This window comes from Delphinus delphis, chromosome 12 (genome assembly GCF_949987515.2).
Source record: "Delphinus delphis chromosome 12, mDelDel1.2, whole genome shotgun sequence".
In the NCBI taxonomy this organism is placed as follows: Eukaryota; Metazoa; Chordata; class Mammalia; order Artiodactyla; family Delphinidae; genus Delphinus; species Delphinus delphis.
In genome coordinates this window covers 11,145,839-11,172,906 of record NC_082694.2, presented here as the reverse complement: position 1 = coordinate 11,172,906, position 27,068 = coordinate 11,145,839, and the positions used below count along the sequence as shown (strand labels likewise).

Here is a 27,068-nt window from a genome sequence, read left to right as displayed (position 1 = left end):
AGGCACAAACCTGTGTCCCCTGCATCAGCAGGCAGACTCTCAACCACTGCGCCACCAGGGAAGCCCTGCATATTATTTTTTATTAGGTCAGACTAGAAGCCCTGCCTCCCTAATTTGCTAGTTTAAATGAATATTTAAAGTAGTTTTTAACTAAGATATGTATGTAAAGTTCCTATCACAGTAATTGGTATATATGACGTACTCAATAAATTAAATCTATAATTATTTGTTATTTGTAAATAAAGAAATGTAAGGTTGGCCTTTCCTTTAAAAAAAAAAAAAAAGTGACAATCCAAAGTGTGAGGGGTTGAGGGCTTCCCTGGTGGCACAGTGGTTGAGAGTCTGCCTGCCGACGCACGGGACACGGGTTCGTGCCCTGGTCCGGGAAGATCCCACATGCCACTGAGAGGCTGGGCCTGTGAGCCATGGCCACTGAGCATGCGCGTCCGGAGCCTGTGCTCCTCAACGGGAAAGGCCACAGCAGTGAGAGGCCCGCGTACTGCAAAAAAAAAAAAAAAAATCAACAAAGTGTGAGGGGTTGAGTCTCTCCCAGGTGTCAGAAGCAAGAGATGCCAGGCTGAGCCAGGCCAGATGGAGGCCTAGGTGGCGCCTCTCTTTAAACTTGACCACACAGAGCGCTTCATACCCTGGGCAGCCTTCACATCTTCCCAGTCCAGTTTGATGTTTGGAACCTCATCTTCCGGCTCCGGATCCTTTCTCAAGGCCCCCTTGGGGGAGGCAACCACGATGGGCAGAGGGCCACATTCCTCCCGGAATTCCACAACATGGAGACTCTTCTTATCAGCCAGCTGTTGATGGGTTTCCTGGACACGACCAAATTGAGGACACAAGGTTAGGTCTATGAGGTTGGTCTAACATGGTCCAGCCCTGATACTTATCTTGCATGGCCAAAACTGTTTGGTTGATTAAAATGTAGCAACTCTTTAAAATTCATTAACCGAGGGTGATTATTACAGCAGGAAACATGGCCCAGGTAATATAATATCAAGTTTAGTTGTTTACTGAATTATTTAAGAGTGATTAAAAACAAGATCTTAGGGCTTCCCTGGTGGCGCAGTGGTTGAGAGTCCGCCTGCCGATGCAGGGGACACGGGTTCGTGCCCCGGTCCGGGAAGATCCCGCATGCCGTGGAGCAGCTGGGCCCGTGAGCCATGGCTGCTGGGCCTGCACGTCCGGAGCCTGTGCTCCGCAACGGGAGAGGCCACAACAGTGAGAGGCCCGCGTACCGCAAAAAAAAAAAAGCATCCGCCTGCCAATGCAGGGGGTCACGGGTTCGAACCCTGGTCCCGAATGATCCCACATGCCGTGGAGCAACTAAGCCCGTGCACCACAACTACTGAGCCTGCCCACGTGCCACAACTACTGAAAGCCGCAGGCCTAGAGCCCGTGCTCCGCAACAAGAGAAGCCACCGCAATGAGAAGCCTGCGCACCGCAGTGAAAGAGTCGCCCCCGCTCGCTGCAACTAGAGAAAACCCGTGCACAGCAACAAAGGCCCAAAGCAGGCAAAATAAATAAATTAATTAAAAAAATTTTTTTAATCTGACAAATGGATACATTTCTATGAACACTGACTAGATGTCTGATATCTCGTTACTGTTAATTTTTTACGTATGATATTAGTATTGTTGGGTCCTTTTTAATCCTTATCTTTTAGAGATACATGATAAAATATTTATGAGTGAAATAAATTGATATCTGAGATTTGGGTCAAAATGACTAGGGCTGGTTGGGGGTGGTTTCGAGAAACAAAACTGGCCATGAGCTGCTAACTGTTGATGCTGTATAAGAGAGCCATGGGGATTCATAACAGAAGGTAGCCATAAAAATCGGAAAAAGGCGAATGAACTCAATAGATGGTTTATTGATCGTAATTAAAATACCTAAAATACCATGAGAAATGTACCATCTCATGTTTCCAGACTTTATGCGCATCTTGTACTATTCTAATTCTACATACGTTTGAAATTAGAAAAGAGAAGAGCTGATTCATAAAAAAAAAAACAACATAAAATAATTTAAATTGGAGTGTCTTATAATCAGTGGCATGTTGCTTACACTGGTGTCATTTTTTCCTTTGAGTAGCACAATGCAACTTTTTATAGCTGATGGCATTTTAGAACAGGTCTACTTGATCATAAATATGACCTATCTAAAACAAATATCTTAGCTACATCAAACAATTAAACCTCTTAACAGTAAGTGTAAATTTAGAAGTGCTTTTGAAGGATGTTTTAGATAGTACTAACACACACACACGTTTTAGACAGTAGTAACACACACACACACACAAACACACATACACACACACGAACACAGCTGTTCAAAAAAAGTTTTTTACGCAAAGCTTTTTCTTTCAATTAATTTTCCTATTTTAAACAGAGACGGCTACAATTATTCCATGGATCACTTTATTCAGAAACAGCCATCACACTGTCAGGAAGCCTGTCAAAGTCCTCAGCAAATGTCTCTTGAACCTGGCTGTCTTTCTGCTCACCCAGCTCTGCTAAGGTCCACCCATCCTTTCAAGGCACAAGCCATCCCCACCGAGCTGGCAGAGAGGCAGCAGGCAGCCCAGAAGCGGGGGCCCCGTGCAGCGACAGCCCTTCCTCCCTACCGCTGGAGTGATTGTGAGCCTAGCCGAGGCTGAGGGGGTGAGCTGGGCAGGGGCCCAGAGCTCCCATCTATGTGGAGAAATAACCTGAACTACTAATGTTCATATTCCTACTGACTCAGATGTCCCTCTGAACTACCGATACAGGTGACATGAAAACTGACCGTGCTTCAGTTGAAGACGGCTCTCGAGTAGAGGTGCCCGCGGGGCTTCACCCCAGTTCCAAAGGAACGGACGAAATTAGGAAAGAGACTTTCTCTTTTTACTTTACATCTTTATGTTGTTGAAGCTTTAGAACAAGCGGGTATTCTTTCCATAATAAAGCAGATTATAATTACTGGCTTTTAAAAGTACTTAATTTTAAAACTTCAAAACACCCATAGAGTATTTTTTTACAGGATAATTCTCATGAACTAACTCGTCAGCTGGATTAACGAACCTGATGCAGCCACAGACAACAAAGAATGCCCAGTCCTCAGGTGGCCCGAGAGCAACTCCAGGACAGCCCAGGAGACGGTGGTCTCAGAGCACACAAATGACATACAAACTAGCCCTTCTGTTTCAGAGCCCAGGGAAGTTACCTGGCGGGAGAGCCCGTGGAAGAGGCCCCGGGTGAGGTTAAGCATGTTGACGGAGCCAGAGACCTTGGCATACATGTCTTTGATGCCAATGAGCCGGCAGATGGTGATGATGGCCCGGTGGCAGCGGAGGCCATAACCTAGAAAGAGGAAGAACAAGTCAAACACCTGCCCACTGCCCACGGTGCAGGCGGCATCACCTGCTGGCTTCGCACAGCTTCCAGCTCTGGATTTAGGGGATGCTGGTTCACATTCCGGCTTCACCACTTCCCAGCTGGGTGACACTTCACAACTTACTTAACTTCCACAATGACACTTATTTAAATGAGATGTTATAAGGATTAAAGAAATAATATATAAGTTTCTTAAACATATGGGCAAAAAAAACAGGGCTGTTCAGATTAACAGAGATGCCTGAAGGTTCTTGGTGCCCCATGTCCATGTTAACTAAGACTCGAGGGACACATCTGTTCTCAACCTCCTTGAATGCTCAGCTGCACTGAGCAGAGACATCCACTTCCTCCTGGAAAAACTCTTTTAGCTTCGGTAACACACCCTCTCCCAGACTTCCTCCTAGCGACTGGCCCATCCTTCTCACCTCCTTGCTGGCCTCTAAATCTTGGGTGGTTTCCCCTCCAGCCATTCGCCCTGCTCTTGTCTACCTGTAATCCCTTCCCTAGGGAGAGCTTTAAAAACACAAAGCAAACGCATCACTCCCTATTTAAAGCCCTTCACTTCCCACTGTCCCTCGAATTAAAATAAGTACAGTTGACCCTTGAACAGTGTGGAGGTTAGGGGAGCCGACCCTCCACATAGTGGAAAATCTGAGTCTAACTTATAGTCGGCCCTCCATGTCCTCAGTTTCTCCATATCCAAGGTTCCACATCCATGGATTCAACCAGCCACGGACTGTGAAGCACTGTAGTATTTAGAAAAAAAGCCGAGTATGAGTGGACCCGAGCAGTTCAAAGCCGTGCCGTTCAAGGGTCGACTGGAACAAAGAACTCCACGGCCTTCAAAGCCCTCTTTGCTCTGTGACTGACATCTCACCAGCTTCATCCAGAGACACCACTCTCTGTGTGCTGGCCTTCCCGCCGCAAGGACTTTGCACTCAGTGTTTCCCTCAGCCTGCTCTCCCTGCATGACCCCTTCTTACCTTCGATATCTCGCTCAGATACATCCTCCTCAAAGAGACCTTCCCTGACCACACTAGTGAAGGTGGCCTCCTCCCTCCCTCCCCATGCCCTCCCCTGCAAACCAGACCCTGATGGCTGCTTTCAAGCACTCAGCCGAACTTGTTATCCGATGTTTCCCCTCAGCAGAATGCGAGTTCCATGAGAGCCAGCATATTGTTTGCTTACTGCTGTATCCCCAGAGCCTAGATCAGCCCCTGGCAGATGCAGGCGGGAATGATGCAGAGAAAAAGCCCAAATTTAGACTCTTAACATTCTGATTAACCAGGCATGGACCTCAGCACATGCCTTAAAGGCAGGACTGAAAACTACAGCTTTGATTAGAAGACAGGGAAGATAAAAAAGGTAACTTCTGCAATTAAAATGGTAGCAGTCTTTCCAAAATCATTCAGATAAAGATGTATCCAAAGTAACATGTCTAACAAAAACATGACACAAGCCACAAATGTAAGCCATATATATGATTTTAAATTCTCTCGCAGATATGCTTTTTAAAGTTTTTTTAAAAACAGGTAAAACTGAATTTAGTAATGTATTTTATTAACCCAATACGTCTAAAACATTATCATCTGAACATGTAATCAATACAGTAATATTTTTGAGATATTTCTTATTCTATTTTTATACTAAGTCTTTGAAATCTGGTGGTATTTGACACTTACAGGGTCTCTCAGAAGCCACATTTCACGTGCTCCATAGCCACACAGGCCGCAACTACCACATGGGACACACCTCAGCACAGGTCTAAACCTTAATGTCTAAGTGTTCAACTCAATACTTTTTCTAATAATAAGGTAAATGGTTTTTATCTGGCATATGAATCATTAATTATGACTTTAAAGCAGAAGGCAAGTTCTGGTGCACTAATACAATAGGTACTGTATTTGATTTTTATTTCTCTTGGTTTATTTCCATGCCATAGCTCTAGCAAAGTTGTATGAGAAGCTTTGACATGAAAAATTTAAATACTGTTTAATATTTTATCTTCTGATCCAGACCTTGTAAGTATACCTAGAGTTATATGAGATCATTTTTACTGTAGAACCACAGGTGAAACACAAATCAGAATGTTCAAGAATTCTACACCTCGAGACCATTGGGCATGACTGGCATAGCTCCATGACCCTGAACTCTGCCTGCTTGCTCTTTCCAAGACAGGAAGAAGGTCCATCTCTGAAACCTCAGAGCTCAGTGTAGCACCTGGTTCACAGAAGATGCTCAGTCAATACTTGGTGATGAGAATAAATGAGTGGAACTGAACAAGCTGTAAGAAAAGAACCATCTGGGACTTCCCTGGTGGCACAGTGGTTAAGAATACGCCTGCCAGGGACTTCCCTGGTGGCACAGTGGTTGAGAATCCGCCTGCCAATGCAGGGTATGTGGGTTCGATCCCTGGTCCGGGAAGATCCCACGTGTTGTGGAGCAACTAAGCCCGTGAGCCACAACTACTGAGCCTGCGTGCCACTACTACTGAAGCCCGTGCGCCTAGAGCCCGTGCTCTGCAACAACAGAAGCCACTGCAATGAGAAGCCCGCACACCGCAACGAAGAGTAGCCCCTGCTCGCCGCAACTAAAGAAAGCCCGCATGCAGCAACTAAGACCAAACGCAGCCAAAATAAATAAACAAATTTATTTAAAAAAAAAAGAATCTGCCTGCCAATGCAGGGGAAATGGGTTCAATCCCCGGTCTGGGAACATCCCACATGCCACAGAGCTACTAAGCCCGTGCGCCACAACTACTGAAGCCCACGCGCCTAGAGCCCGTGCTCCGCAACAAGAGAAGCCACCACAACCAAGAGTAGCCCCCAGCTCGCCGCAACTAGAGAAAGCCCACGCACAGCAACAAAGACCCAACACAGCCATAAATAAATAAATTAAAAATTTTTTTTTAAAAAAAGAACCAGCTAGTAGCATCAATGAATTGTCTAGAAGTAACCAATGTTCCCACTACAAACCCAACTATTCACTCACTCAGTTACTTTTTTTTTTTTTTTTTTTGCAGACGCGGGCCTCTCAGTGTTGTGGCCTCTCCCGTTGCGGAGCACAGGCTCTGGACGCGCAGGCTCAGTGGCCATGGCTCATGGGCCCAGCCGCTCCGCGGCATGTGGGATCTTCCTGGACCGGGGCACAAACCTGTGTCCCCTGCATCGGCAGGCGGAGTCTCAACCACTGCACCACCAGAGAAGCCCGTTATTGTTTCTTATTCATTAAGTGCTCTTCCCACCTACAGTCACCCCTGGAAGTGTTTTAATCATGAGAGCCTGGGTAGGATGACTGCTTTTTATTTCCCCAAAAGCCTCAATCTTCTTAAATCTAACTTGGGCCTTTACATTTTGGTGTTTTCAGAATGAGTTCAGGTAAAGGTGAGCAAAAATAGAGGGCAGGATGAAATTGGTACAGTTTCTCTGCTTTATCTTCAACAAATTATGAGTTTTTTTAGTTACCTCTGGTTTGTTTCTTCATCTTGATGTGCGTCCTTTTAAATCTTAAAGAAATATCATGGTATACTGGAGGGTAAAAACATAAATATAAGAAGGGTTAGGGGTATAGATTTAATGCCCTTGCAAATATCACAAAGCAACCAGTACTACCCTAAGCAGACACCACATGTTGGCCAAGGATGAGTAACAAACTCCGATCTCACTCATTACTCATCTTCTCAGGAGAGAAAGTTTGTCTCTACATTTTATATATTTATATGTAAGAATGCAGTAACAAGCAGGGAAACACAGAAACACCCACAGAGATATACAGCCACACATAAATAAAACAAATATAATCCTGCAAAGTTTAAAAGAAAAGATTAAAACTCACTTGTATGGTCTTCATATCGTTCTATATAATGCAAATAGTGAACTGCCTTGTTCTTTGCCTGAAAGAAAGAAGGAAAATATTTTTCTTAAATCTACTGTTAGAATTTACATTTCTTCAGGGATTTCAAAAAATACCTTTTATAAAATATCTTATTATGGAAAATTTCAAATTTACACAAAAATTTCAGTATATACTTCTAAAAGCTAAGGATTTAATTAAAAAAAAAAAAACAAACGTAAGTATAACATCACTATCTCACCAGAAAACAAACCCAAAACAATTCCTTAATATCTCTGACAGTGTTCAAACATTCCCTGTTGTCTCGTAATTTTGGTAAGCAATTACAAGTCTGATAGAAATGATGCAAGAATACAGGCACTTCTGAAATTGCTTTTTCTGAGGTAAGTAACCTTTGACAGTAAGTAAGTATTTGACAGTTAGTATTTGCCAGTAAGTATTTGCCAGTAAGTATTTGACAGTAAGTAAGTATTTGACAGTTATTAAGTAAGTATTTGACAGTTATTAAGTAACCTTTGACAGTAAGTATTTTTTTGTGGTTCCCACAATGTCTAGCACATAGCTTATTGGTCTTTTACTGTTAACAAAGGGAAAATGTACATACTTTTCTGAAAGCATCTGCCCGTTCACTGGCTTTCCCAATGGCAAAACCTTTAAAAGAAAAAGCATAAATATGAAAAGGGGCATAAATTTGGCACATAATGTCTTTTACCACATTTCAGGTTTCAGTTCCTACAACATTTCACAGTAGTTCATCTTTCCTCTGCCCACAGAAAACCCGCTATCCAAAACAAATGACAAAGCATGAGGCTACAGAGATTTGCTTCTTTGTTTTGGGGCATTTTGGAAACATTACATTTGAACGTACCTATGAAATTCAAGGTTAGATGCATAACATTACCTTTTATGAATTTCTAGATAAAACTACACTGAATAAAAAAACAAACGAAAAACCCAAAAAAACCCTAACCATGCTAAATTAATAAGGTAAATGGTTTTCACAAATTCTGAAAACAGATTAAAATAACCAGAACAGCTGGGAAAAAAACATACACTGCTAGACATACACGGAAATAAAAATCAATGATTCCTGAGTTTGTAAATGCTTAATCCTGTGAAATGAGGTTTACCACAAGTTAAGAAAATGTTTGCATTATTTGCTATCACCATTATTTATTTTGAAGAATGTATTTTGTTTTTAAATTATACACAGAAAAGTAACATAAGACAGTACTGTTCCATGAGATATGCAAGACATCTGAGAAGCTGGGGCAAAAGGGGCTGTGGATTACAATTACTAGTTTAAAAAAAATTAAACCATATAAGTCCTTGAGGAATATATGGGTGAACTTACCTGCTATATAAAGGTATAAAGTTTCTGTGATTTAAAAACTTTCATGTGGAAAAAATTTAAAACTAAGTCAAAATATATGATAGATAAAGGGCTAATGTCCTTAACATACAAAGAGGAAAATCATTGAGGAGAATAATCACCCAACAGAAAGTGGGTGAAACACATGAGCTAACAGATCTCAAAAAGGAAATTATAATGGCCAACAGACATGTAAAATGGTGGCCTAACTCTCATAACTAAAGAAATACAGATCAAAACTAAGAGTTATGTTTCATATCGTCACTTACTTACAGTCAGTAAAGTCTGACTCTACCCAGGACTGGCAAGGGTGTGACGGTGCAGATAAACATAAACGGATGCAGCCTTTTGGGAGGGCAATCTGGCAACACTCATCAACATTTCAAATGCATGTAACTTAGAGGCAGCAATTTCACTGCAAGAAATTTCCCCCATCGATATGCTTGCAAAAGTACAACATATGACATGTACAAGAAGCTCACTGTTTTTATAAATAGTAAAAAAAAAAAAAAAAAAAAAAAAAAGGATAAACAACATAAATATTCAGCAATAGGAAAAAGGTTACAAAAATTACGCTATCCATACACTGGAACACGATGCAATCAATACAAAAAAATGAGGGGGAATCCACTTATGCTAATATATAAATCTCTGGGTATAATACTAGGCAAGAAAAACAAGCTATAAAATTATGGATATAATATGACCCTTTGTATAATTTTTTTAAAAAAGATATATGGTGATATTTGAACAAAGAATTTCTGAAAAGATATAAAAGTAACCGTTAAGAGTGGTTTCCTTTGGCAACATACTATCTACAGGTATTAATTGTTTTGAAAGTGTCAGTATGGATTTAAATAGGCAGTTTTCCATTTTTCTTTCCACTTTTCTTTCCCTTTTGAAATGTATTCATGTATACATTTCAAAAACAGATGTTCACTATGGAAACTTTAGAGAAAAGTATCAAGAAGAAATTTAAATGATTGGCAAACATACTAATTAAACATTTTTAATCTTTTCAGTGTATATCCTTCCAATCCTTCCAGTCTTTTCTTTGCATATAAACATACTTTTAAAAAACTGGGATTATATTATCTAGTTCTATATGAAGTGGGTTTTTGTTTGTCTGTTCATTTGACTTACCATTATTTTGTAAGTAATTTTCCATAATTCTTTAATGGCTATAGACTATTACAATGTATAGCTATACTCTTCTTGTAACTGTGTCCCTACTGTGGAACATTTAGTGTCCACCCCCCTTGTTTTTCACTATTATACATAAACAATAGTGTCTTAAGCCTTTTAAAATATTAATTGTCTTCATGGAAAAAGGCAGATGTAGGAAGATCCTTCTTTTGACTCTAAGGGATTATATGGGTTTACCACAAGGTTTGTGAGCCCAAGCCGCTGAAAGATTTAATTAGTCAAAAAAGCCTGAACCCACTGACCCCACGGCTGAGCCCAGGCCACAGCTGTCCCTCCACCACCAGCTCTCCGTATATGATCACAGCCCCATTCACCTGCAGCTCCTCTGCCATTCCCCACAGCGACCAGGACACGGACTGATCTCTTTCTTCCCTCTTTTGCTGTCATGTTGAAAACATTCCTCACCTAAAAGAAAATGTTTCATAAATATTACACCTTAAGAAAATTCTGAAGTAGGGAACTGGAGTGACCTCCTCACACACACACAGGCACACGTGGTGAATACACACATCATCCCTCAATCCCACGAGCACCAACAGCACACTGTCTCCAATGGGAAACCTCCATCTGGACTGTTTCTTCAGGAGTAAAACGGAAGTAAGGCTTTCTCTTCTTATTTCACAGCCTTGTTAGAAAGTTTGACTGAGAAACCTTTTAAAGGATTTGAAACTGTAAAACTCAATGCACCCTATTTTAATGAACGCACCACAAGAAAGATAAAAAGTTGCCGATTAAACTCTGACATAGTTTATAACTAACTGATTATAAAAGCACATCCTTCGAATTCCCTGGAGGTCCAGTGGTTAGGACTTGGCGCTCTCACTGCTGGGGCCTGGGTTCCATCCCCGGTCGGGGGACTAAGATATAACCAGCTGCGGGAGCAGCCAAAAATCAATCAATCAGTCAATCAATCACATCCCAATATCACAGATGTTAAAATATGAAAAAATGTGCATCTTAGAAATGATAAAATGCAGTGTATAGAAATAATTAGCACAGGACTGGATCTCTATGGGTTAGGCTCAACTGAAAATAGAAAATTTGGAAATACCTGCTTATTATGAACTACAAGAAAATCTGCATTTTTGGGGCATATTTATAAATTTACCAAGAACTATGAAACGTTAACTAAACTGCTTACATGGCAGCCCCTTTCCCATAAGGTAAGAAAAGGGGGCTCAAGCCCACTCCTGTGGATAATCCTACAGGAAATCACCCACACAGACAAGAGTTCTTCAAAGGAATTAATTTCAAAAGGGTGTAAGCTAGGACCCAAAGACTTAAAATACTTGTAAATATATCTTAAACTCTGTAATGCAACTGATATTGAAGAAACAATATACACATTCAATCACAAACTCAATACGTGATTATTGCATATGGCATTTAACACTAAGTATGCAGCACTAGCTCAAAGGGAAGTTGACTATTTTAGGAAACACCCTGGAAAGAGTGATTGCAATTTACCTGATACAGGGTTCAGTTTCAAGGGCCTACAAGCAGCCCAGCAGATCATTTCCCCACCAAGAGCTGGACATACACAGTAACTCCAAGCTTTCTACCCTTCCCCATGGCTCCCCTCAATCTCTGCCCGCTGAACTGAGCGTCAGATACACCGAATTCAAGGAGAAATTGCTACTGCAACCTTTGCTTTAAGAAGGAGGAAATTTATATGTAATCTCCAAATTCTGTTACCAACAATACCACTGAAGTTGCTTTGTCTTGAGACCTTAATGGGTGGCCCCCCAGAAGGGCAGCAGTCAGAAAAGCCAATATGATCAAGTAACTGAAATTAAAGTTTCATTATTTCCTTACCCAAAGCAGCTCTGTAGCTCAGAAAAAGTCATGCATCAAAGGCTTTTTCTCACTGTACCTCTTACCCTCTCCACCCACCCCACTCCATCCATCCCAACTTCTCCGAAGGCTTAACTGGGTATTTAATTCAGCATGCCCACCTCAAGTATTCTGGTATCGAAATCATCATATGTTTCTGTAGGGAGAAAAGAAACAGGTATACAGATAAATGTGTCTATATAATTAGTGTATGAAAGTTATTTTTGTTTTTTTTTTTGTTTTGCGGTACGCGGGCCTCTCACTGCTGTGGCCTCTCCCGTTGCGGAGCACAGGCTCCGGATGCGCAGGCTCAGCGTCCATGGCTCACGGGCCCAGCCGCTCCGCGGCACGTGGGATCTTCCCGGACCGGGGCACGAAGCCGTGTCCCCTGCATCGGCAGGCGGACTCTCAACCACTGCGCCACCAGGGAAGCCCCATCACTGACTTTTAACTAAGAAAGAATCTCAGATATTTTGGTGCCACTATCAAAGCAACACCCTGGTCCTCCATCATCACCAGAAACTGTTCTACCACTAAATTCACAAACTCGACCACTATCTCCCTGACTGCATCCTCCACCTCTCCAGCTCTCACTCAGTGACTGAAAGGTGATGGTCCTTGGGGCTTCCCAGCACCTCCAGACTCTTGCCCACTGTTCCCCTTCCCCATCACCCCTCTGGTCTTCCAGTCTCTCCCACTCAGTCAAGACACCACAGTCCAACACTTCCACCCGGTCTTGTAAATATCCTCAGCTCCCTCACCTCTTCCCCTCCCCACCACCCTATCCAGGATGGAATCAATGCAGCTGTCTGGGCACACCTGACCTGCCAGGTGCTGCTGTAGAGAAGTCAAAGCATGGGACACACTTGGGCCACGAAAGACTCATGGTCTCCAACTCAGTCAAGTCCTCCCTGCTGCCTGCTGGCCTTTTACATCCTTTTAGTTAGGTCTCTCTCCTCTTACCACAGCAGCCATTTCAAACACTCTCTGTGTTCTTTTATTTTTAATGACTTTTTACTATAGAAAATTTACATTCATAGGCAAAAAGCACCCCAAAAAACAGTAAAACGTGAGCTTATGTACCATTAGCTAGCTTCAACGATTATCAACTCACAGCCAATCTTCTTTCCTCTAAACTCTGTCCAAGTCCCAGTCCACTGGATAATTCTGAGGCCCGTCCCAGATACCCTACCTTTTCATCAAAATATTCTGGTGGCCGTGCTCATCCACGCCCATCTCCTCCTCACAGACTAACTGAAGGCTCCAGAGAGACAGCATTGACACAGGCCCCACCCCCTCCTTCCACTACCAACAACACAGCTTACCTGGCTCTGTCCCCTGCCCTTTCTCCCGTCACAAGTTCGTCCATTTATCTACACTCTAAATCTGGGCCCTCCCTAGGGACTTAAGTTTATGGGTTTTTTCTCTCCCTCCCGTATCTTCATTCTCCCAGTGGAAGCATTCTGCTCAGTCCTAAGCATGCTGGCCTGAGTCTCTCCACCTCAACCTCTCGTCTCCTCTTTGAGCCGAACTAAAGAAAGCAGCGGAACCCTTGTCTACTTCTTCATCTCCTATTCATTGACAAGAATGAATATTTCAGATGATTTTTACTTCTTTACGTACTCAGGAAGCAGTGGGGAGATGACTTTGTTTTCTAATTTAGTCTGATAAATATTCTCAACTTTTATTTCATGTGTACTTTTATGAGGCTTAATGACAACTATTTGGTTTCTTCTGTTAACAAAACAGCACTCCCAAGCCATGCTGCTCCGTACCCAATGACCAGCAGCATTTGGGAAACTGCATCCCACAGATGACTTATACAGAGCCATATGCACACCACCAAGTTCAAATGCTCTGAGAAGCCACACAGTAAAGACACCAGAACCCAGTGCTTTGCCCCCTATTTGTGGAATACTTCTTGGCTTATAGGCCTCTAGTGCTCCATAAAATACATTTGGGTAATAATGTGAAGTTATTTCAATGATGCTCAAATCCTTTTTAGGAAGAAGGCAATCTAAACAGACGAGTAAATAAAATCATATCAAAGAATTCCAGAAATAGGAGTGTTCTCTCTGTCACAATGTAAGCAAAACCAGGACTCTGCTACCTCCATTGGGACCAGGGTCAGGGGGGCCAAGACTGACGCCTCCCCATGTGTTTCCGCTCCATCCTCGCTCCCGTTTAACCTTCATCTTCCTCTTCCAGTCCCACTCTTCTCTCTGCCGGACCATATCCGCCTCTACCTTCTCCTGCTCTTCCTTGCTTCTTTGGGCAATGGTCTGCACAGCTCCATTTCTCATAAGAGGGACATTCAGACCAGGCCATAGGAAGCCATAACGCCCTGAAGGTTTAAAAACATACATAAATAAGGATTTTTTTAAAAGCATTCATTTCTTGAGTATTAAAATGCCAGGCAATGTGTATATAGATAATGATACCGCTGGTGGGAGCTTAAGCTAACATAATCACTCTACAGGCCACTTGGCATTGTTCATTAAAATTTTAAACATACCTACCGTAACAGCTAGTAATTCTACTTACTGGTATTGCCTAGAAAAACACTCCCATGCAGGTATGAGGCATATGTGTGCTTGGACAAGGATGTCCACTGAAGTGTTATTTGTAAAGGCAAAAAACAGAAACAATCTAAATGTCCAGCAATATTGGAACAGTAAAATGAACTACGGCATATCCAACCTATGAAATACTCTATACTAAATTCAAAGAATAAGTTAGCACTATAGGTTCTGATATAGAACAATTTCCAAGACCTATTATTGAGTGAAAAAAAGCAAGTAAGACAATATGTACCATATGACATAATCTAATTATTTTTAAAAGAAAATATATATTCCTTTTAGGGTATTTATATATATAAAAGCATTAGAAAATGTCAGAAGGAAACACATCAAAATGAAATCAGTGGTTTCCTTAGGGGAGGCAACTGGGATTGGGGGAGATAAAAAAGGCATCAAGGGGGACTTTAGGTTTCTCTATTTTTTTTTATTGAGAAATTTTTTTATTGAGAAAGTATACATATATGATTGTTTAAAATGTTAAAAAAATAAATAAATAAAAAAGATATAAGGTAAGTCATGGAGAAAAACATCCAAGTAGACATGCAACAGCTACAAGTGCAGTGAAAGGTGTTTTCTTTACACCCAAAAGGCTATTACTATCAAAGATAATTTGTCAGCAACCACAGTAAAGAATGTTGATTCAAGTATACTATTTTTATTCTTTAAAAAACACAAGTATAAACAATCATGTGTTCCAGAAGTTGGCAAAGTAAGGCCCACAATCCAAATCTACTCCACCACTTTTTTTTATTTTTAATCTATTTATTTATTTATTTTTGGCTGTGTTAGGTCTTTGTTGCTGCGCGCGGGCTTCCTCTAGTTGTGGCGAGCAGGGGCTACTCTTCGTTGCGGTGCGTGGGCTTCTTATTCCGGTGCCTACTCTTGTCGCGGAGCACGGGCTCTAGGCATGCAGGCTGCAGTAGTTGTGGCTCGCAGGCTCTAGAGCGCAGGCTCAGTAGTTGTGGCGCACGGGCTTAGCTGTTCCGCAGCATGTGGGATCTTCCCAGACCAGGGCTCAAACCCGTGTTCCCTGCATTGGCAGGCGGATTCTTAACCACTGCCCCACCAGGGAAGCCCTAGCCCACCACTTATTTTTGTAAATAAAGTTTTACTGGAACACAGGTATGCTCATTTGGTTATGTATTGTCTGTGACTGTTCTCGTGCTACAACAGCAGAGTTGAATAGTTGGAACAGAGACCATGTGGCCCATAAGGCTAAAAAAGTATTTACTACCTGGCCCTTCAGAGAGAAGGTTAAGCCAGTTCTCCAGTTATTCCACCTTCTACCTCTGAATCGTAAGTTCTCTGAGGATAGGGACTTTTGCAGCAGATGCCACACAAGGGCATTTAAGGCTTGTTGAATGAATAACTAAATGAATGAATCCCTTTCTATGGGATTTTCCTTTCCCTGAATCACGGGGCAATAAGCCATTTGGCTGGACCCTAAAATCACAGAACCTAATACCCTTCATGAGAAATGTTTTATGCTTCTAGTTTGTAAAATATCTATAAAATTTTGGAGAAAAAATCTTAGAAAGCACATTAGCTGCTTTTATAAATAAGTTTACCTTCACCGATGATCTGACCCCTGTTCAAATCTTTTCTTTTCTTTTTCTTAGTTCTTTTGCCTCTTCCTTTTCTTGTTCCGGCACCAGACTCTGCTAAGGCACCTTTCCACAGCTCATCTGCTGTCACTATAAAGAAATAGGTTTTAAAAAGTTTCTTCAAGAAATGATCTACGGTCTATTGATTTATTCCTGTTGAATACAAAAGGCTGGAAGAAGTCGGGTCACATATCATTACGGCAATGAAAGCAAAATTGAAACATTCTTTGTACACATCACATGGTTACATTTGGAAAGCCCAAGAGGAAGCGATTCTACTCCTTTTACAGAATATGGCCTTCCCCCACAAAAGACAACCATATTTCAATCCCTGTTACTTTCCAGTAGATTTGTCTCCCAGACATTTTAACAACTGTGTGACCAGTCTCTTCCCTGCCCTCTTGCCTCCATTATAACTATTGAGATAATCAGTAACTAGACTTCCAAAATACAGATCTCTTAGCCCAAAGTACCAACACTGCAATTTGAACCCAAAAATCTTAATAATTTGGATTGTTTGCTCTATTCTGTAAATGCCCTAAACATCTCTGTACATCCTTCAAAATGAGATGCCCAAATTCACCTTCAACTCTGATTATAGCCTAACCAATACTTGCAAAAGAATGAGTGTGTAGAGGTCTGATAGTTAATACCTGCATGTGTATGTGTGTATTTCTTAAATCACTGTTGTTGTCTTTTTCTTTATATATAGACCCTGACACTGCTGATTTATTTCCATTTGTGAATTTCCAGGGTCCCCAGATCTTTTTCTATCATAAATTACAAGCAGTATTTTCCCCTTTGTACTTGTGGAATATTCAGATTCTTTACTTTTGACCACTTCTGAATTTTACTGGTCTATGTTGTTTAGCTAGCTATGTTGTTTATTAGATTTAAATTGTCTTCACAAGGACTTCTACCTTTCACAGTATCACCAATTGATTTTATGACCACAGATTGTTCCATTACCAATTTAATAAAGAATCAGAGCCATACAAATGTTGTACTAGTCAAAAATCTAAGATACATATATCTACATGCCTGAAATATTAAACATATTCTAGAACTCAAATGAGTATCTTCATTCTCCTCTTCTGAGCCCTTAAGCTTTAAAAGTTCTACCATACCAAGGGGGTAAGAGGGGGTGGGTGGGATGAATTGGGAGATTGGGATTGACATATATACACTATATATACACTATTGATACTATGCATAAAACAGATAACTAGTAAGAACCTACTGTATAGCTCAGGGAACTCTACTCAATGCTCTGTGGGGACCTATATAGGAAGGAAATCCCAAAAAGAGGGGATCTATATTATACATATAGCTGATTCAGTCTGCTGTACAGTAGAAACTAAAACAACATTGTAAAGCAACTATACTCCAATAAAAATTTTTAAAAATAATAAAAATGAAAGTTCTACCTGCTAGCCTCCTGAAAGGCCTTACACCTTGATCCTTTGGGTAGATAACATGAAAAGGGAAAAATGCTTTGGATTTATAATATTTTAAAATGCTTTATAGCTATACAGTACCCTGTTTTTAAAAATACAAATGTATTATTACAGATGATCTGCATAACTGAAGCTCACAAAAGTAAGTAAGCTTCCACATCACATGCTGCGTTGTGTATCCCTGATCAAAGCAAAGGGTTAACTTCAAACTTTAGGCTGACACTGATTCTTTTAAAAGAACCACAGGTTTGAAATAAAATTACCAACCTCAAACTAAACTCTCACTAAAGACTGCTTTTCTTTCCTAATTGCTTAAAAATGATGGTATCTATAAACGCCATCAAAAACTTGAAAGTTCACAGAGAGAGCACTTTTAATGGAGGCATAAGGAGGTCCATCAATTACAGTTTCTCTTAGAATCAGAATAAGCAAATCACTCATTAAGACTAAAAGGGATTCAATTTTAAAAGAAACAATATTAAGACGAAGATTTAAAAGATTCCACCATTTAATGGTGGACCCTCTATGGCAGAGGGATAGATTTACAAATACAGTGTTAAACATTTTTAGGAAATCTTAATGAGTTTTGAAAAAATTATGGTTTTCTTTATTTCTTGGAAGAGATTTAGAAAGTCAAAGACTAGTTCCTATTAAAACAGCAAAAACTAGCCCCATGCTGGTTTCAACTGAGTTCACCCCCACCCCGCCCTGACTTGGGAGCAATAAACTCATAAGGGTACAGAGTCCTATGACTGAGGAAGAAGGGAGGCTAATGGAGAGTCAGAGGCAGGTGTGAGTGGTCTCAGAGGGCAAGGGGCACCTCTAGAACAAGAAGAGTTAGAGAAAAGGCCTTTCAGGGCAGGGAAAAGACTATTTTTAAAAAGGCCTGTAAGTCGGATATACACCCGCCCAACACCCCCCAACCACCACCATCGAAGCACAAAGTCAGCTCTCAGAAAACACTGGGGCTGGGGGCACCAAGAGCCTCATGGCTCCAACTCTACCCACCTCTCTTTTCTCTTTACACCAAAATCCTCTGATACAAGGAAGACTGTGTTACTTGCAATTCCCCATCATCTGGTCCTCTTTTCTGCATAGTTACACAAATGACCTAGTAGGTCATTATTTAATTTAATCCAAATTAAAGTGATCTGCACCCACACAATGAAATATTCTACAGTTATGACACTGCACTGGAGAAGCCCATGTACTGTCATGGGAAAATGTATAGCGTACTGCTGTATGAAAATAGCAGCAAATCCAGGATTTCAGGGTAGTAGGATTACAAGTGATTTTTTGCTTTTTGATTCTGTATTTACCAAATAGTCTAAAATGAATTGGCTTTATAATCCTAATTTCTTTTAATTTGCCTAATGCTGAATTGTGGATTCAATCTCCATTTCTTACAAGCTAATTTCAGTTCAGACTGGACTCTCAAATACTATCTCAGGTAGGAGTAATATTAGTAAAACAACATCTCCTTAAAATTAACTTTTCCTGATTAGTCCTATCTCCTCAACTAAAGTGCAAGTGAAAACAGATTTTGAGTATATTCTTGGTGTGAATCTAAATCAGCAGGGATTTGGGCCACAATTCCATCCTGGAATTCCAGGGATTCCACAGGTCCTTTAAACCTCAGGTGCCCCAAATGAGGGGATTAAAGTAAACCAGTACTCCCAAAAGTGTGTATAGTACAACTGGTAGCATGTAAGATAATTCTAGGAGGTACATGGAGGAACATTTTTATTTGAATAGCACAGGCGTACCTTGGAGACATTGTGGGTTTGGTTCCAGACCACTGTGACGAAGCAAATATCACAATAAAGTGAGTCACACAAATTTTCTGGTTTCCCAGTGCCTGTAAAAGTTACGTTTATACTATACTGCAGTCTTAAGCATGCAATAGCATTATGTCTAAAACAACAATATATATACTTTAATTTAAAAAATATTCAAAAATAAAATAAGAAATACTCTGCTGCTAAAAAATGCTAATCTTCAGCCAGTCATAGTAGCAACATCAAAGACCACTGATCACATATCACCATATCAAATATAATAATAACTAAAAAGTCTGAGATATTGCAAGAATTACCAAAATATGACACAGAGACAACACACAAATGCTGTTGGAAAAAATGGTGCAGATAGATTTGTTCAACACAGGTTGCCACAAACCTTAAATATGTCAAAAACGCAATATCCACAAAGCCCAATACAGTGAAGTGCAATAAAATGAGGTACGCCTGTACATCATCATTAATACATTAAAATGAGGTACACCTGTACATCATATATTAATCTCTGAAGTGTTAGTTCATTTAAGGAGGAAAAAGAAAAAGAAGAAAAATTAAGATACAAATCCACCTTTTATTTTCCTGTTTCATGAAATGGGAAGTTTGTGGCCAGTCTACGTACATTTAGTGAAGAAACTATAGAATCTATACTGTTGGCCCATCAAGTTACTGGGAGAAGAAATACAGCACTGTGTCTGTAGCGCACGGGTCAAGCTGATAAAATGACGGTTGTCTCTGGTTCCTGGAGATGACACACAGCCTGCAGGTAGATGGAATAAAACTTTGTTAGATGCTCCACACCTATGGAGAAACACTGCCAGCACCAAAAAATTAACTGTTACTAATAAAAATAAGTCACTAAAATCCTGAACTTTTAAGAATCTTTTTTTTTTTTTTGCGGTACACGGCCTCTCACTGTTGTGGCCTCTCCCATTGCGGAGCACAGGCTCCGGACGCACAGGCCCAGCGGCCATGGCTCACGGGCCTAGCCACTCCGCGGCATGTGGGATCTTCCCGGACTGGGGCACAAACCCGTGTCCCCTGCGTCGGCAGGCGGACTCTCAACCACTGTGCCACCAGGGAAGCCCTAAGAATCATATTTCGAGGACAGTCTTTCTTTAAAAAATAAAACTTCTGGAGGCTGGCTCAGATGACATAGTGAGGTCTCTCTGGACCTATTAGCTTACTTTGTAAATTACTCAATTAAAAGTAAATAGAAAATACTGGCTTTTCATTTTAAATATATTCAGATCTTCAATAATCATTCTAAATCCCATTATGTTGGACACATTTTAGTTCTCCTTGTAACCTTCTCAATCTTCAACAAAATATCAAGTGCACATGAATTTATTCTTGTAGTTTAGAACTACAATCCTTGACATACTTTAAGAGTGTAAAAATCACTACCATCAAATTTAGAATTCTTTAATCTTTTTCTAAAGACCAAAATACTATTCACAAATAATAATGTAGTTAGCCTACAAAGGTCCAACTGTCAAAAATAGAAAGAAATCAACTTCAGACTTCAGAAATAATCTCTTTCAATGTGCTGTTGCTACAACTGTTTGCTCAAATTGCATTGTGCTTTTTAAAACAGGAGGTGGCAGCAGCTCATGCTAAATCACATTTGAAGTCCAATTACAGATTATCATCCACCAATGATCAATTAACAATTTTGCTCTGATCCTTTGAATGCTTATTAATTTCAGACCATGAAGTCTCCATGTCAGGAATAGCATGGAGTCCACAGAGGGCCAAGTCCAGGAAGCTCCCTTGGGTGGACTTCTTCAAAGACAGAGTCTGCCCTTGAAGGTTTCACTTCAGTGTTTAACAGTTTTCACCATGAAGAATTTCTTCCTTCTAATTTAAATCTCTTCTATTAAATCAAACTGGTTAATTAGTGATGTGTTTCAGGGATTTTAGAAAAATTATTGCTATTTCTGACCAACCTGTTGCAGCCTTTAGGAAAATACTACGACAGGTACAAAGAATACAAAGCAATTTTTTAAAAACAAGGCAATTACTAACTCTAGGGAAAAGAAAATGGTGTAGGAGAAAGGAAACATAATAAGAGAATACAGCTGACTCTTAAACAGCGTGAGGGTGATGGGCACTGACCCCCCCCCGCCAGTTAAAAATCCACGTATAACATATAGTTGGCCTTCCCTATCTGCGATTCCACATCCTTGGATTCAACCAACCTCGAATTGCATGGTACTGTAGTACTTATTTCTTGAAAAAAATCCACATATAATTGGACCCGTGCAGTTTAAACCCGTTCTGGTTGTACAGGGTCAACTGTACTACCTAGCTCGGCTGTGAAGAACATATACATAACTGCCTACAGATTCGACCAAAACTGTGCTTACAACTATGCTCAGAAAAAGCAGGGATGGTGCCTAATTAAATCTTCAATTAGCATAACTATGTTAACAGAAAAAAGAACAAGTATATACACTATCTGTTTAGAAATATAACCAGATGGAAGTTAAAGTGTCACTGGAAGATGAGAAGGCCTAGAAAAGGGAAGTGGTTTTTTGTTTTTTTTTTTTTTTTTTTTGCGGTACGCCAAGCATGTGGGATCTTCTTGGACCGGGGCACGAACCCGTGTCCCCTGCATCGGCAGGTGGACTCTCAATCACTGCGCCACCAGGGAAGCCCTGGGAAGTGGTTTTAAGATATAAACCTTTTAGTACTCTTCGGAAGTACAATGTTTCAAGATAATAATCTTTACAGTAGGAACTACCAACCTCATTTTATAGAAGAGGAAACTGAGGGTCCAAGGGGTGTCATTAGTTCATGGTCGCACAGGCAGAAAGTGGAGGAGCCGAGAACTGTGCAGTCATTCCACCAGTCAGCACTCTCCCCACCCCTTCTACAAACACTGTGTTTCCAGAACACATCACAGTATCCAAGACAGCTCAGGACCCAGTCCTGCCATTACTGGCTGTGTGACCTTAAAGCAAGTCACTTAGCCTCTCAGAGACTCACTTCAGCATCTGTAAAATGGGAATAACAACTCCTCATAAAAACTGGTGTGAGGATTAACCAAGATAACATACTATTAACCTGACACGGTCATTACTCAATAAATCATGGCTATTATTTTTTAAAGCCTTGAATTATAACAGCTGTAATCATTAAAAAATTGAAAAATACTCTTTAGACCTTATCCATTTCTATTACAAAGAATGTACTTCATTCCTCTACATTTTTAAAAAACTACATAAAGTACTCTTAACACTAGCTCTTATAAGAAAAGGTAGTTAGATAAATAAATCTCACCATTGCTGGGAACAGTCTTCAATGCCAAAATGGAAGCTGCTGGAAAGCTGTTTAGGTAAAGCTGCCTGGACCATAGATGACCTATAAATTAAAAAAAAAAAAATTAAGATCCATTTCTACATGAAAAGAAACATTTTTTAACACCTAAAGAATAGTATTATCTATAGAATAAAAGAATCAAGACAAGTAAATGAGTAATTTCTGGGCTCCATGACCACTTGCCCAAGTAAATGAAATCACATCACATCGGCTCCTTCACTCTCACATCTGACCTGTTACCAAGCCCTAGAGATTCTCCTCAAAAATCAATCCACCTCTCAGCTACACACCCTCCTACAGCCTCACCGCCCCTCTTTGTTCAAGCTCCATCCCTCAGCCACGGGGTAAGGACAGTCTCCTATTGACAGTCTCCTAACAGGTCTCCAGTCTGCCTCCAGTCTCCCTCTAATTCACCATCTGCTGTCAAGCAGGCCCTTCTCTCTCTCTCTCTTTTTTTTTTTTTTTTTTTTTTGCTTATTTCAAACTCCTAATTTACCCCCCTCCCCTTTTCCCTTTGGTAACAGGCAGGCCTTTCTAAAACTACAAGTCTAGTCACCGCACAGCCCTGATATATCATTCTTTGGCTCCCTACTATCTGCAGAACAAATTCAAAACTCCTCAGCATCACCTACAGGGCTGCGGCTTGGCCCCAACCTTCCACATCAGCCTCATCTCCACCACTCTCCTCTCCATCCCCCTCTGGCCACACCAGACTCGCAGTCAGTATGGAACACACTCAGCTCTTGAATCCTTTACTGTGTCTCTGACAGGTTCTCCTGGTTTGCCTGAAACACCACCTCTCGGTGAAGGCTCCCCAATTCCCACAGCACTCTGCTCCCTCTTTCATCAGGAGCCCCTGCAGCGCCAGGCTGTAACTATACGGTGTATCACTTCACACAGTACAGTACTTCAGAACAGGCTCTGACAACATTCACTGGACACTAATTTTTGAAAAAGGTGCCAAGAAAAACCAGTGGAGAAAGAATAATCTTTCCAACAAATGATGCTGGGACAACTGAGTATTCACATGCAAAAAGAATGAAGTTGGAGCCCTACTTATACCATACATAAAACTTAACTCAAAATGGATCAAAGACCTAAAGGTAAGAGCAAAAACTATAAAACCTTTAGAATAAAACATAAGGGTAAATAGTTATGACCTTGGATTTTGCAATGGTTTCTTAGATATGACACTAAAAGCATAAGCAACAGAAACCAAAAACAGGTAAATCAGACATTAGCCAAATTTAAAACTTTTGTGTTTCAAAGGACACTATCAAGAAAATGAAAAGACAACACACAGATGGGGAGAAAATTTTACATATCACTTATCTGACAAGGGACTTGTATCTAGAAAATATAAAGAACTCTTACAATTCACTAATAAAAAGACAGCCCAGTTTAAAAATGGATATAGATTAGAACAGACATTTCTCCAAAGAACATATAGAAATGGACAAGAAGCACAAAAAAAGACGTTCATTAGCCATCAGGGAAATGCAAATCAAAACCACAAATTGATACCACTTCACACCCACTAGGATGACTACAGTCAAAAATACAGAAAATAACAAGTGTTGACAAGGATGTGGAGAAATAAAAATCCTCATGCTGGTGGCAATGTAAAAAGGTGCAGCTACTTTAGACAACAGTCTAGCAGTTCCTCAAAAAGTGAAACATGGAGTCGCCATTTGATCCAGCAATTCCACTCCAAGGTGTATACACATGAGAAATGAAAATATAAGTACATACAAAAACACTGCACACAAATATTTACAGCCACATTAGGCATAATAGCCAAAAGGTACAAACTACCTAAATGCTCAATAGATAAACAAAATGTGGTATATACACACAACAGAATATTATTCAGCCATAAAAAGGAATTAAGTACTGATTTATGCTACAACATGGACAAATCTGGAAAACATTATGCTAAGTGAAAGAAGCCAGTCACAAAAGATCACATATTACTTGATTCCATTTATATGAAATCTCTAGAACATGTAAACTATAGAGAAAAAAGTAAATTAGTGGTTGCCCAGGGCTGGGGGCAATGGGGGTCTGGGGGGATGCTAGCTAAAAGAGTACAGGGTTTCTTTTTGGGGTGATGAAAATGTTCTAAAATTGACTGTGGTGATGGTTGCACAGCTCTGTGAATACACTAAAAACCACTGAACTGTATACTTTAAAAAGATGAATCCTGTGGTACGTAAATTACATCCCAATAAAGCCACTACCAAAAAAAGTTTATACACTAGAAAAAGAAAAAAAAAAAAAGAAGGAAAGAAATAAAGAGGCTCTGGAGCCAGGTGGTGTGGGTGCAAAAACCTGACATCCTCCCAGTCTAACTTTGAACAAGTTTCTCAACCTCTGTGTGCCTTAATTCCTTCATCTGTAAAATGGGAATAATAAAGGCATCTATCTCATAAAGGCATTGTGAAGATGAAGCAAGGAAAAAAGCATAAAGAGTTTAAGACAGTCCCTGCTACACATAAGAGCTCATGAAAGAAAGCTACACATGCTAAGTGCTATTTGATCGGGGCTTTGGAAAAGGAGGAGGTGGTCACAACATAAACAAAAGTAAAAAATGCTCAGGTCAGATTTTCCTACAAACGATTGCAGGTCAAGTTTCCCAACAAAATGAGTTACTAAAAAGAACTTTTCGATTTTTACAGATCTTTGGATTTCGGAATTACGAATGCTGGATTGTGGGTTTACAATAAAATAGAGCGAATAGAGGTCAAATTAATTACGAAGTGGTTCCTAGAGATAAACATCAGGCTGGAGGACAGCAGACTGTCTTTCCTCGGGCTGCAAACAACCAACTAGGGGTGGGGGAGGACAATAAGAGCAAAACTACTGACATTCCAAACATCCTTCTTTTTAATAAAGGGCACTGATCAGCCCGGAATCTAAAATAACTGACGCTAATCCTATCCGACTCAAGCTGGAGGGCAGCCTATTTCCCTTTCGAGCTTCGCTGGCCGCCATCCACCTCGAACCCCACATCAACATCACCAAATGAACCTGTGAATCACGCCCGCGGGGAAGGCGATGCTCGCCTGCCACTACCCTGCCCCTTTTAACCGAGCATGCACGAGCGGCCTGGTGAACTGGAAGAGACTCTGGACCGCGTCCAGTCCACCCTCAATTTACAGACCCGGGCCCTGCGACCCAGAGAGGATGCGGACGCGCGCAAGGTCACACAGCAGGTCCCAGCGGGACAAGAGCCGGGCATGAGAGGCCGGGGCTGCGGCTTCTCGCTTCTTTCCACCCGGGTGTCTGCAAGCCCTGGGCGAACCCCCACTCCCGCCCCGCTCAGAGCCCCTGCTCCCAGCGTCCTTGCTCTCACCCGCCGGCGCGCCACACAGCACAGGGAGAATTCCCGCAGCGCGCACCGTCGCCGCCATGGTGGAGACCCACGAGCGCCTCCGTCCGGGCAGCCTTCCCACCGCCTGCCGCGACTGCTCCTCGTCCAACGGCCGCGGACCTCGGCCCGAGACTGAATTTCTGAGGCCAGGGGGCCGCACCGCAACGCAGGCCCGAGTGAGGGGTTGTCTGGACGGGAAGCAAAGTAGGATGAGTACGGCGCAGCCTCGGACAGCCCCCGCGGGGGACCTCGCGTTAGGACCCAGGGGCGGGGCTTGGGCTGGCTGCCGGTGTGGCCGGGGCTGGCTCACGGTGTTCTCTGCAGGGACCCGGCGGCACCGTCGGGATCTACAGGGCGGCGGGAGCGCGAGCCGGTGACATCCTCCTCCCTCGGAACGGAGCTGATGCTGCGGACTCTTCCCAACCAGAAGTGCGAGGTACGGACGAGCACGGAGAGGGTCTCAGTGAAGGTCCGAGGGGGGGAAATAAATAGGAGAATGAAAAAGCTATTCATACCCAACTCCAGCAAAGCTCTGGATAGTTGTTTTGGGAGAAGCATTGCGGGCAATGAAGACAAATCCATATCCAGAGTGTCTGTTCCAGCCAGAACAAGGTGCTGCTCCTTCCATGATAAAACTGGCCCGATGTAATCAATCTGCAACCAGATAGCTGGCTAATCCTCGGGAAGTAGTGTCATATTGGGGGCTCAGTGTTGGTCTCTGCTGTTGGAATATTGCGCACCAAGCCGTGGCTGGAGCCCGATTGGCCCTGGTGAGTGGAAGTCCATGTTGCTGAGCGCAAACGTAACCTCCATCCCTAGTGCTTTGTTCTTGAGTCCATTTCTGTGGAAGGAGGCTGACTGACATTCACAGGTTGGTTATTCTGTCCACCTCATTAAAATCCTCCTCCTTGGAGGGCACCCTTTGGTAAGCATTCATATGGAACATAATTATCTTAACATTCTGTGCCAAATTAGAGAAGTCTGTCGACACACCTCTCCCCAGACTCCTTGTCAGGCTTCCTTGAATTTTCTAATCATACTCCTCTCAAGTACCTGACCATCTAGCCAAGCCATTAGCCACAGCGCATGAAAAAGCATGGCTCTGTGCTTCTGATCAGGCAAAATGAACAACGAGGTGCACTGCTCAAATTTCTGCCCACTGAGAGGATTTCTCTTCATCACTGTCCCGCAGAGCCTTCCCAAAGTGAGATGTTGTGCAGCTGTGTCCTTTTAGGTGACGCATACCATGCAGAACCCAAGAGTTTTCCTCTTCAGGCAACTGGTC

The 27,068-nt window shown here is 41.6% G+C and overlaps 1 protein-coding gene across 1 annotated transcript; it reads right to left on the bottom strand.

The window, feature by feature from the left end:
• On the bottom strand, nt 1–25,927 carry MRPS5 (mitochondrial ribosomal protein S5). Its single transcript, XM_060027347.1, has 12 exons — nt 25,766–25,927; nt 22,372–22,452; nt 19,709–19,846; nt 15,798–15,923; nt 13,758–13,991; nt 11,770–11,804; nt 10,129–10,219; nt 7,841–7,887; nt 7,219–7,276; nt 6,849–6,911; nt 3,215–3,351; nt 1–824 (listed from the first exon to the last, which is right to left on the bottom strand). The coding sequence occupies exons 1-12, from the start codon at nt 25,821–25,823 to the stop codon at nt 600–602; spliced, it is 1,293 nt and encodes a 430-aa protein (XP_059883330.1). The 5' UTR covers nt 25,824–25,927; the 3' UTR covers nt 1–599.
• Between the last annotated feature and the right edge of the window lie 1,141 nt (nt 25,928–27,068).